General features: G+C 36.9%; 2 protein-coding genes across 5 annotated transcripts in view; one reads left to right on the forward strand and one right to left on the reverse strand.

Moving 5' to 3' along the window:
- DDIAS (DNA damage induced apoptosis suppressor) overlaps nt 1-12792 on the forward strand; it is a 47309-nt gene that overhangs the window by 30289 nt on the left and 4228 nt on the right. The window contains exon 6 of one of the 2 annotated variants that reach the window (XM_045071494.1): nt 8033-8143. The exons of the other annotated variant lie outside the window; for it this stretch is intronic. The gene's annotated coding sequence lies outside the window, so the exon portion shown is untranslated. Of the gene's footprint in view, nt 1-8032; nt 8144-12792 lie in introns of those variants that run through there. 2 annotated transcript variants of the gene reach the window in all.
- RAB30 (RAB30, member RAS oncogene family) overlaps nt 9569-12792 on the reverse strand; it is a 74626-nt gene continuing 71402 nt past the window's right edge. For all 3 annotated transcript variants that reach the window (XM_004763475.3, XM_004763476.3, XM_045071496.1), the window contains exon 5: nt 9569-11782. In XM_004763475.3, coding sequence (XP_004763532.1) covers nt 11532-11782 — 251 coding nt within the window. In that variant the 3' untranslated portion in view covers nt 9569-11531. The remainder of the gene's footprint in view (nt 11783-12792) is intronic.

Here is a 12792-nt window from a genome sequence, read left to right on the forward strand (position 1 = left end):
CACACTCCCCTCAAACCTCATCTCCCCTTGGCCCTCACTCATTCGTTGTGTTTTAGCCATACTGGAATTCTCTCACCTTGAGGCCTTTATACGTTCTGTTCCCTCTGCCTACAACACTTGCACCAAAATAAACATACCATTCCCTCTTCCTAAGCTCTATTTTCGAATGACATTATTGATGAGGCCTCTCCTTAACCACTTTGTATAAAAGAGTGACCCTGCACCATTACTGCTTCTCTCCTTTGCCCTGGTTTATTCTCTTCACGGTAATCATCACCATTTGATATTACTTTATATTTCTTTATTTTCTATTCTTTTCATGAAAGTAAGCTTTTGTATTTTGTTCACTGCTCTAGTTTCAGTGACTAGAACACTTCTTGGCACATAGCAGGTGCTTGTCAAATAACTGAAGACCGGCATGGAGATGCTCATTTTATAATGAGGAAAACAAGATAAAAAGAGGCTAAGTAACTTGCTCTGAGTAATACAGATACTTTGACCTAAAGCTTTCATATTTCTCATTCCTTTTGTTTGGAATGCTTCCTATGTTCAAACCGGGGTCTTAACCTTTGTCTTCCATCCAAACTTGTAGCTGTAGAAAGTACTTCACAAGGTTAACATGAGGATTAAATGTGAATATGAGTATCGCTAACCTTTGTAGAATGTAAGACCACATATAGTTCTTGCGGTTTCATCTCTAAGATCAAAGTCACACTAGCCTGTTTCTTCAAGCTTATTTTTATCTAGGTGTGAAAATAAAACTATTTTCTAGGAAACCTGAATAAATTCCAAGTATGAAAATTTTAGATAGGGTGTCTTATGTTAATAACATTTGGTTTCCTGCAAGTAAGTAAAGGAAATAAGATATTTCAGTTATAGAAATATTTAGAGGTGAGCACCTGGCCAAAAGCACAGACACATGACTGGTTTAAACATAGCTCCCAGTTTCATATCTCAGCTGCAGATGTGTTTGGGGGTATATAGAAAGTTTATATGAGGTATAGTCTGCCTGTTAGCAGATGTGGAATAATTGAGTCAACTAAGGATAGTTACCCTCATAAAATACATACATATGTATTTTAAAATCTTATTCAAGTTTGCAATTATCCCATTTAACTAATGGAAAAAAACAATGTTCACGGTGAAATCACTTGTCCAAATTTCCTTAGTGGGGAAAAAACAAAATGGAATGAAAATACATAAGAGTCAAAGTTTCTCCTCTCGCTAATAGTATTTGCATCTCATGCAAGCTTTGCAGCTTACGGCATAGTAGGTCATATTAGAATGATGGGAGATTGTCATATCTGACTGGTTTTAACCTACAAAAACAAATTTCATGCAATTTAAATTAATATTAATAACAGAACACTTAAAACCACAGCATGTATATTTGGGAGAGAAATTCAATAAAACATCTTTTTAATGAAGGTGCTAAAATAGTAAAAATAAGAGTCTCATAGCAACTGTAGAAAAGCTGTAATTAGAGAAGAACATAAAATTATGGTAAGTGATTTTGTAAAGCCCAATACTTTATAAACACTAAAGGATAATGTCAAGTAAGGCTATATAGATAGCCTATGTTCAGAACACTCGTCAGGGAGCCCCAAATCAGGTTTGATTCTTCTATCATCCTCTTAACTCTACCATGTTCCATGACTCATAATCCAAGGCACTCGATTTCTCAAGTGCATGTCCCAACACAGAGGATGAGAGGAAAGGATTGGAGAGGAGATGAATTTCAAGAAAAAGAACAAGTCCATGACTCCTGCAGTACAGGTGGGAGATTCCTGAACCTGCCCTATAGCATATGCTAGTAAATTGTGAATAAATGAATGGGTGAATGAACGAATGCCTTATTGGTCATGAGTAAGTAGTTTCATTCCTAATCGTGATAGATAAGGTCTTAAGTGATGTCTCCAAAGAATATAGAACGAAATAATGTGTTTTAGATGAAGGGACCTTAAAGATACCTAATCTGCTGTGTATTTTGTAATTGAGAAAATTGAGGCTTGAAATTAAATGATTAGCCCAAAGTCACACAGCTTGTCCATGTTAGAACTGGGACTAGAATTTGTCTTCTGCGTCTCAGTGTAATACTCTTTTCACTACATCTTCAGATAAAGCATCTTTCTCACCATTAGAAATAATGAGCATGTAACTTTCACATTCTGAATATTGCAGAGTAGGCTCCGTAGCTCAGGGGTTAGAGCACTGGTCTCGTATAGCAGAGTATTATAGTTATAATATAGTATTAGAATCAGAAGGCCTTAAAATTATTTAATCTAGTCCCTTGTTTTACAAAGGAGAAATTTATGGTGCAAAATGTTAAATGACTTGTCCAAGGTTAGCCAATTAGAGAATAAACAAACTCAGGTGCCCAAATTCAGAGCACATTCCACCTCATGCTGAAGGACTTTCATGTACTTAAAGCTTATTTGCTTCTGTGTACTTTGATAGCATATGATACTCCACATGTGGGCAACAGGAAATGTTTATTTATATACAAGTACATGAGAAAGCAATTTCCATTCATCTTTTTAAAAAAACTTTACAAATAAAAAGTTATTAATACATTCATCCTTTGCACACAAAATACATTCTTTTTACTTTTACTCTCAGTATGAATTATCTTTTAATTAAAACTTAAGCTACAATGGACAGGTGGTTTGGTGACTTGACAATCTTTTTTCAAGATGGAAAAATCCCCCCTGGGGCAAATAATACAATATGTGTGAATAAGAATAATTAATAAAAAAGATGGAAAAATCCAAATTTTAAAGACAGTCAGTATGTAAAGGAAAGTATATATTAAAAGTGCTCCTTCATTGAATCCTAGAAGATTGAATGAGTACTTTCCAACATGGTTTGTAGCTATCCCTTGAAACAATGCAGAGGACCTTAGAAATTCTCTATGCGATGACAACTCAATTTCTACAAGACTGAAGCAGCCTTCATGAAATTGATTATCATATATAGATGGTAGGTTCATAGAAAGATTTCTACAGACATATTGAGATGTTAGCCATTATTCGGGGGTCTCCTAATTGACCAATCAAGCTAAGATTGTAAATTGCATTCTCCAAGTGGGATTTTAAGAGGTTCTGCTTAAGTGAACACAAGTGATTTGTTAGACTAATTGCTTTTAAGAGAGATGTGAAAGTATATACCCATACAGAAAACTTGTACACAAATGTCCATAGCAGCATTATTTATAACCACCCCCAAATAGAAACAACCCAAGTGTTCATCAAACGATGAATGGACAAGTAAATTGTGGAATATACATACAATGGAATATATTTAGCCATAAAAAGAATATTGATTTGTAGTACAACATAAAACTGAAAACATTATGCTAAGTGAAAGAAGTCAGATGCAAAAAAACCATATATTGTATAATTAAATAAAGTGTCCAAGATAGGCAAATCCATAGAAGCAGAAAGTAGGTTAGTGGTTACCAGATGCTGGGGGAGGAGGGTGGAGACGTAATTGCTAATGAGTACAGAGTTTTTTGGGGGGATACTTAAAATGTTCTAGAGTTAGATAATGGTGAGTGTTTTTCAACTTTTTTTTTTTTAAAGATTTTATTTATTTATTTGACAGAGATCACAAGTAGGCAGAGAGAGAGAGAGAGGAGGAAGCAGGCTCCCTGCTGAGCAGAGAGCCCGATGCGGGACTCGATCCCGGGACACGGGATCATGACCTGAGCTGAAGGCAGCGGCTTAACCCACTGAGCCACCCAGGTGCCCCTGTTTTTCAACTTTTAAAAAATACTAAAAACACCAAATTGAACACATTAAAGGGATGAATTATGTCTTTATTCTAAAAAGAGGGATGCAACTTCATTAAAGACTTTTTTTGTTCACATTCCTGTTTCTGATCCCACCTTTTTAATGCGGATTGAGGTTTTCATATAATCACCTTTAATCGAAGGTTTTCAGCTAAGTGCACTCAAGTCATTATGGGCTTATATTCCTAACAGGCTTTTTATTAAACAAACTAAATACATGAACACATAGGACAATACAGTGTACTATATATTAACATTTAAAACCAAGTATTACGCCTGTATTGAAGCAGATAGTTAAGATTTTACATACTGGTGTATTCAGATATTACTGAGAGCCTATGCTTAAAACCAGCCAGATATTAATAACTGAGTTCATAAGATTTGATGGTTAACATGTTTGTTAAAACTATGTGTATGTTAAAGGTCCATGTTTTAAAGGAAAGAGAGGAAAGGGGGGAAATTCAGGGGTTCTCTAAGTCTTTATAAAACAGCTTCTCTAAATATTTTAACGAGCTGCTGAGAAAACTTCCAGAATGATATATTTTGCATTTTATTTCATCCCTACACTAAAAGTCATGCATTAAAGTATTGTAACAATATATGTGGGGCACAACTTTTTCCCTTTAGATGATCAAAAATCTCTTCTTAATCCTTTATTATTTGAAATTTTAAGCAGAGTTTTTTTTGGAGGGGTGTGTGTGTGTTGCTGAAAACAGCAACTTTACTCACACACTTACATTTATGTAAGTGTATTTACATAAATACATTTATGTAGCTCCCTTACATATCATCAAAGGAGCTCCAACCATCTGGTATGTCTAGAGGACACTTCAGTGAGCAGAAATTAGAAGCCAACATTCCAGTCATTTGAAATTTTCCACAAAAGGGACATGAAAGCCCCAACACGCCTTAAAGGAATAAGAGGATTAAAAAAATGTTTTAAATCAATTGACATTCAATGTCAAATAGCCTACAAGAAAGTTCCACTAGCATTCTGCAATTGTATAGAATGAGAGAGTATTTCTAATGATTACATTCCAGAAAGCAATACGTTTAGCAGCTGTTTTTCAGAAGGCTTATCAAGTTTTGCTATTGTTATTTAATCCAGGCATAACTGTATAACCTTAAACAAAGCTGTGGACCATTCAACTAACTAAGGATAAATTACCCTAACAGACCAGATTCTTTTGTTGTTCTGTACATGAGTTTTTGCTTTATTAGGCATTTGGTACTCCAGTTTTTATTTCAGAATACAGTGCACAAGTAGAAAGGGAAAAAAACCCTGCTAAATTTGGGTGTTGGTAATTATGTCCATCAAATATACGTCATCTATGAAATGAAATTCTAAAAGCAGATGACAAAACTAGGATTCATGACTCTATTTTTACCAAGAGGAGAAAACAAGAACCACACAACCAGAATAATTCTTCAGAAGCACACTTTGTTATCAAGTATATAAGGAAGAAAAATAAATGGATAATTGAAAAGTTAATCAACAGTGAAATTATGATCTAAATCTGATACTAATAAGAAACTAAGAATTTATAAATACCTAGCCTGACACTACCCAAGAGAATAATGACTATCACCATGATGAGCTTTTTCTGACTGTCATTAAAGGGAAAAAAACGAGGCAAAGGGCAATAATAAATGGAAAACATGGTCCCTTACAAAGATAGGATCAACCCATTTTTCTTCCCATGGAGAATGGGCTCAAGAAGAAAGAGGTTCAAATTGCACTGTGAGGTATTTCAGTAATAAAGTTAAGTTTCCTGACAATGAGGAGTTTGCAACCCTGGAATTGTCCATTGGGAAAGAGTAAGATTACCTTTCCTGAAATATGTAAAGAAATAAAGAGACTCTTGGGTGATAGTAATGTCCAAAGGCAGAAAGATGGAGCAAATAAGTGACTTCTTTTTAAGGCCCTTTCAGAAACGGTGCTCTTTTCTTCAAAGTTGAAATGGATTCTTTGTTTTGACCTAAGGATCTATATTGTATCAGACCATCCAAAGTCTGCCCTTAAGAGAAAAGAACTAATGTTTGACTGCATACTGCCTACTGAGCACTGTCCTAACTTTCAATTTATCTTACCTAATTTTCACAATAATCCTAACCGGTATTATGAGTCTACCTAATAGATGACGAAACTGATCCTCAAGAGATTGTGCTTTGCATAAAGATACAGCTAATTCATGGCAGTACTAGGACTCCTCATATCTAACCTGGTGTTCCCCCTTTATACACCTCCCCCCTTTACACACTCCTTGAAGTGTTAAAGTTATAACCCATCAAGGATTCCATTAGGATCCAGAACACAACATCTCCAAAAATTCTGCTCTAATTCAGTGGAAATTAAGAATTTGTCTCATGTACCTAAGTAACTCAAATAAAGAGGTGGCTAGCTTTTGTGCTCTAACCTCTTATTTAAAGGAGTCAAAGAAAGTCTTATCCAAACTCAAGTGTTTCTCACCATACGGATGCAAGACCAATGACTTATAAAGACTAATGAAAACCCATCTATCAGCCTAACAGGGATGCAACTTATTTTGCAGGTGGAATCATTTGGTCATGGGCTTTATTAGTAAGTGCTGCTTATAGTGTCTCTGATTTCTGAAAACTCGTTTTGTTACTTTTTCTACTGAAGAAATTTGGCCTTGGTTCTATTAAAATAATTTGCAAATCATGGTTTTTTTTTTTTTTTTCCAAGAGAATCAACCCAACTAACCAAATGTCATTTGAGATTCTGCCAAGACAGATCTTAAGATCTCCTTTATGCCATGAACGCACCAGCCCATCTCTAATGGAAGCCGCAAAACTTCATATTGGTTTATTTATGGGATCTTTAACTGAAGATTCTGTTCTGCAAAAAAGGCCTGGTCTGAAATCCTGGATACCAGTTATTCACTAAACTGAGCATGGCCTATGTTTGCCACGTGACAAAAACATAATTTCCATGTTTCTACATAAATTCTATTAAAACAATACTTCTTTTTAGCTCAAGAACCAGTTTATGATTTCAACTGGACATCAGTGAATGGACTGACGAAGCAGTCCCAACCTAGGGCATGATGACAAGCCAGTCTCTTAGCCAAACAACATGTAACCAACCTCCTTCCAAGAAGACTGGCAGAAAAGCAGTCCTTAAAAAAAATCATTAGCTGGAAGTTAACATATTTAACTGAACATGTTATGAGAGGCAAAGTGCTACAATGTAAATTAATAGGTCATCTAGTCGAACCTCCAACCCATGCTAAGATCCTTTCCTCATCATCTAGCATCTGCTTGATGCATACTATTACCTAAGGCAGCTCCTTCCATTGGTGACCCGCCGTTTTGAGAGAGGTCTCCCTTAGATCCCAAATCTGTGGCCCTATGGCCTCAGTGGACCTCATTCCATCCTTTGAACCAGTCTTGCTCTAATTCACTAACTGTGTCCCTCTCTCTTTCCCAGGCTAAATCTCCCCCAACTCCTTCAAATATTCTTCAAATGTCATAAATTTTAAATTCTTTACCATCTTTATTATGCTTCCGTTTCTTTTTAATTTCAAAAGTATAGTTCTCAGAGGTGACTATAACCTTCCAACATCATAGGCTTAGGAAAGAAGATGAAGTGTCAGCTCTCTTGTTCCAAGATTACTATATTAATTAGCTGCTTGAAGGTAGGATAATTTCTTAATTCAGTATGATTTCTACCTAGTGTGATAAATGTAAGGGAAGGCAGCTTTCCTTTTAAACAAATACACTCATGGGACAGAAATGAAATTTGAAAAGAAGAAAAAAGCACATTCCCCTCTTATCCCAAAATTAGTGCTCAACCAGATTGCTTGTGTGGAGTAATGTTTGTCTGAACCAGGAGATACACATCTTATTCACTGTCTTTGAATTTCAAGTTAAGTCTCAAAAGTATTATAGTTGCTTTAAAATGCATCTGTCAGCACCATGGTTGAGGAAAGTAAGTAACCAGTTGCAGTTGGAGAAAAAAAAAAATCTCGAGACAACAAAGGGCAAACCCTAAAAGAGCTAATAGGGCACTATTCCCTAAAGAACAGAAGGCTATGAGTTCTGCAGACTTAAGAAATAGAAAACGTATATTTTTAGAGCCATTGTTTTGATATGTGGGGAACAAAATGAAAGTTTTTTTCTGGTTGTGAGATATCTTATGTGACTTGGTTTATAAAAAAAGATGTTTTCATTTAGTCAGAAGAGCAATTCAAAATCACTTGCAACTGTTATCTATTCAAGATGATTCATTAACTGAAATTTGATGCTGAATCTGGAAGAATTATGGAATAGCCGAGAAGTTAAATGAGGCAAATCATTGATCTAACACTGGAACTCACCAGTATCCTCCAAAGGTATGCAGTCATGAATAGACCCACTCCTCTGTGCAATTCTGCCTCCTCTCTCCAACAAATCTAAGTTGTTTAAAATAAATAATCCTAACCCAAATATATTATATTGACCAGTGGTTTTTATCCTTTTTCAGGAACTAACACATTACCAAATCAATCCCTTTGACTTTCATTTCTAGTTACACTTGCCACTTTACTCAGGAAGAGATGGTAACATGAAATGAGTAGAAAAGACGGGGAAAGAAAGACCAGGAACCCTAATGGCCTAATCTAATTTGCAGAAAGGCCAATTGGCCCTGCATAATCAAAATTAAATATTAACACAACAAGAATAATAAAAACATAAGAAGCCTTATATAGGTAAAGGAAAAAGCACAAAATCCTATGAGGATACAGACTACCCAAAGCTACAATAAAATATCATTAATGTCAGCGAGCTATATGATTTCACAGGTTCTCTCATGCCTGATTCTAGGACATAAATATGATGGGTTTTCATTGGAAAAGGAAAAGTTTTGCCAAATATTTTGTAACTTTATTAAAAGAAGAAAAAAATGGAAGCAGACAGACTCTGATAGTGTGAGGCAGACCAAGCCAAGCTGAATTATAAGAAAGCAATTCTCTTTTTCATCCACCATGAAGTAAGACTTCATTTTTATTTAAGAAGGGTCATCTTAGCAAATGTTGCCATGGCAATAACCACCAGTAAGCAAACCAATGAGTTTAGTTTCCGGTCTAGGTTAAGAAGATCACATTTAATCAGTATCCTTTCTCAAGTTCTATTAGAGAAATTTCTATGTAACTGGCCAACCTCCACTTGGCACTAAGTCATTTATTCAACTAATATTTATTGAGCACCAACAATATGGTCAGGGATTGTTCTGAAACTAGAGATGTACCAGTGAACAAGTGTCCATAAGGCCTAATCTGGAATTCACACAACTAAGGCAGGGAGAAAAGTTCTAAATTCCCATGTATCTCTACCTATGGGCCATGGATGGGTGACTGTACATTATGGAAAGGCTGCAGGGAGTAACAGGAAAGGAAGGGCCCAAGAGCAGAACTTTCTAATCCCCTTAGGAGTATGACCAAGGGTAGACTGAAGCAGCTGAGCCCTAGGGAAAAGGAATTTCAGAGTGCAAGAATAATCCTAGAAGCTGTTCTACAACTAAATTTGTCTAACCTAATTGTCTGCATTCACAAAGCAGTTTTAGTTTCAACACACTTGCTGCTGTGGAGATAGAGTTCAGTTATGATTTGGGAATTGGATTTTTGCCCTAAAGAAAAGACAATAAATCTAAACCTTTAGACATTTCCTTACAGTTTTAAAAAGAGAAGTTCTAATGCCCACTTTGACAACTTCTTTTCTGAGTACTTTCATTGTTGCTGGCTTAGTGGAGAAAAGGGGAGGGAAAAGCAACAATTATTGAAATTATTTTGGTTGGTATTTATTAAAATGACTTCTCTTTCCTGGAGAAACAGATTCAAAGTGAAAGCAATTCAAACTTCTGGGATCTCTTTCTGTCACCCATAGGAGAGGATCAGAACAAACACAGTGAAGCCAACCAAAAGTATCAATCCCTTATACAATATGTATAATCTGTATACAGAGATGAGTCAGTTTGAAATCTGCTAGAGGAACACTGGAAATGCTTTATCAATATCGTGTCTCTGTGCACCTCATTTCTTTAAAATTAAACAGCTTTCAAACATCAACATATCAGGACCAAGATTGCCACCATCTACAACAACAGAAATTGCATATCCTGCCCTTATTCCATTATTCATCTCAGCGATGCCAAGTGGCAAGCTACAGAAACATCTGATGGCATCAACAGTATACAGGTTTAATTATTTCCCCAATTTGCATTTATATCAGTGAACAAATTGGAAGGCATCAAAGTATGGCACTAAAGAAATTAGTAACAAATATCCAGCAGCACATCTTCCATCTTGAGTCGTGTTTTAAAATTGGCTAATTAAAGGCATATACACCTCCGTTTGAATTGGAGATGTGCAGTAACACATGCATGTAAAGGGAGGGAGTTAAAAAAAAAAAAAAAAAAGGAATGGGGATACCAGGAGAGAAAAGAAAAGAAAAATAGGAAAGAATGTATGGTCGTGAGTCTGAGAGTAACTTTACAACATGAAGGAGGCAACTAATGACAGCTCCGCCTGCTTCCACAAGCAGAATTTTTCCAGCGTTACTGAAGATACAAAAATGGTTCATGAGACTTTTCCTCTGTTGCTATTGTCACTTATCATACTAAAAACATGTACAAAATTCTAAGCCTTGGTCTGTCCAAGATGGATAGTACCAGGAAGTAAAAGATGTCACCTGCTTATCAAGGACTGTGCTCTGCTTAGAACTCTGCATCGCAGTCCATTAATCCACAGTATTTTGGTCAGATCAGGTCTGTTTTCTTGTATTACTCATGATGTCTTAGAGCTAGTCTTTTACATTAGAATATCACCAGCCATTTTTTTTTCTCAATTTTCTAATGTTTTCATTTACTTAAAAGGCTGGAAAGATGAGAGAATAGAAGAAGAAAATGGTAGAGATTTAGAGGGGAAAGAACATGAAAATATTTTATTTTCCAACAAATCCACCCTAGAGAAGGTAGTAATGAGACTTTGAGAAAGAGTGCTGATTCATGGACTTCCCTTTTTTTTTTTTATTTCAATGTAATACATTTAAGGACATCGATGTACTAAATTGTTTGGTCTATGAAAGAGCGGATTCATTAGCACCAAAAGGAGTCATGGAGCTTATATATAATATTAAACCAATGATTGTTAACTGTTGGTCATGGGAAAAGGTTTCATTTCATTTTTACATCCCAAAGTTCTTGAAAGTGCCTGTGGACAAGAGAAGTAACACTTTTCAAAGTCTCCATGGAGTCATCAACACACACCACAGAGGCAGTACTTGGCCTTCCCAGTTTTGGTTTATCTGGTAGACAAGAAAACCAGGGCCCCCAGAAGCCCTAAAGCACAGCCCCTACATGCACCCATTGACGTGCAGGAGGAATCTCCCTACAGTACATTTCCCCCAGGGCTGTGTTCAGGAATGCGCTTTTACTTGCTTTTTTTTTTTTTTTTTTTTTTTTTTTAAAGAACAAAAGCAACATGCTCTGCAGATCACGGAGCGCCTAGTGCAATTTTCTCCTTGCTCCAACTCCTGACTGCAAAAGGGTGAAACCGTTATATGTTCTGCTAATGCTGGCCTGTGGACAAAGCCTTCGGCCTGCCATGCTCTGTAAGCTCTGGATCCCACGGGAGTCAGAAGGTCTGAGAGCAGGAGCCATAGTCATCACCAGATCTCCCCCAGCAATTTGGGGCCCATAGGGGCAGCTGCTGATTCCTTTTGCTTCTCCTTGCCTCAGCCTTTAGTTGAAATTACAACAAGTCAAATAGCTGATGCTTTTCCCTTCTCCGGGTAAGGGCGAGGATACATTGTTTACAAGTGTGTTCTGCCTGGCTTCACTGATGAGGCGGCACGCTAAGTCAAGGAAGAGTTTCTCCACGTTATCTGATTCCTTGGCTGAGGTCTCCAGGTAATACATGTCCTGAGCTTCTGAGAATTCTTCCGCTCTCTGCTGGGAGACCTCTCTCCTTTCAGCCAGATCAATCTTGTTGCCTGGAACAGGGATAGATCAAATAAGGAAACATCACTGGACTTTTTACAGGCTCTGAAGCCTCAAAATTCTATTTCGTATCTGAAGTCAAATCAGACAGATGGGCAAGTAAAGCAAAGCAAATGTGGCTGTGATTACTGCAATGTGTAAGATTATCAATGCCATTTGTAATGGCAAAGACCTGGACACAACCCAGATGCCCCTCAGTTGCGCACTGGCTTGAATGAAATTTGGTCCATCTATCTGCACAATGAAGTTATTTGCCTCTCTAAAAAGCAGTGAGGAATGTCTCTGCATACTGCCATGGAATGAGACACGAGGGTATACTGTTAAGTGAATAAAGCCAACTAGAAGCTGACCTGCAATGAAGCCATATTTTCTGTCCTGTATCCACCTAAGTGAACATCATGCCAAGTGTAGCCTATCATAGTCTTGTGAGTCAGAGCATTGGTGGAGCCTAATAGACAACCCCTCTGGGCACTACAGAATTCACCACACACACACACACACACACACACACACACACACACTAGGTCTGTTCACTGAAAAGCCTAAAAGCAATGACCACCTACTCATAAGGAAGAATCCTATCAATTTGGTTGTGGCCTCTAAATATAACTTCACATTAATAATAATCAGTGCTTCTTGAAGAAATGGGTAATTCCTGGTCTGGGGCAGGAAACGCACAAATTGTGCCTAGAATGCTTACACCAGAGAGCAAGCAAGGTCATCGTCAAAAGGTCGTATCTAAGGAACTCAGGAGACCATCTGAAGCAGCTCCTCCACTCTCAGAGTAGGAACAGTTGGACCCTCAATGATAAGAACTGCCAGGGCCTAGAAAATGTTGAGTATACTTAAATCTATAATAATGTTCAAAACAGAAACAAATTTTAGTAGTTACTTCTTGAAAATACTAGGGAAAGAACTCATTATTTTAAAAAGTGGGAAATTTTAAAAAGGGGAATCAAGCATTTTTCTTGGCTGTACTATGAGAACTGTACCTCAGAATATC

This window comes from Mustela putorius, unplaced genomic scaffold (assembly GCF_011764305.1).
Source record: "Mustela putorius furo isolate JIRA1106 unplaced genomic scaffold, ASM1176430v1.1 tig00003987_pilon_pilon_pilon, whole genome shotgun sequence".
NCBI lineage: Eukaryota > Metazoa > Chordata > Mammalia > Carnivora > Mustelidae > Mustela > Mustela putorius.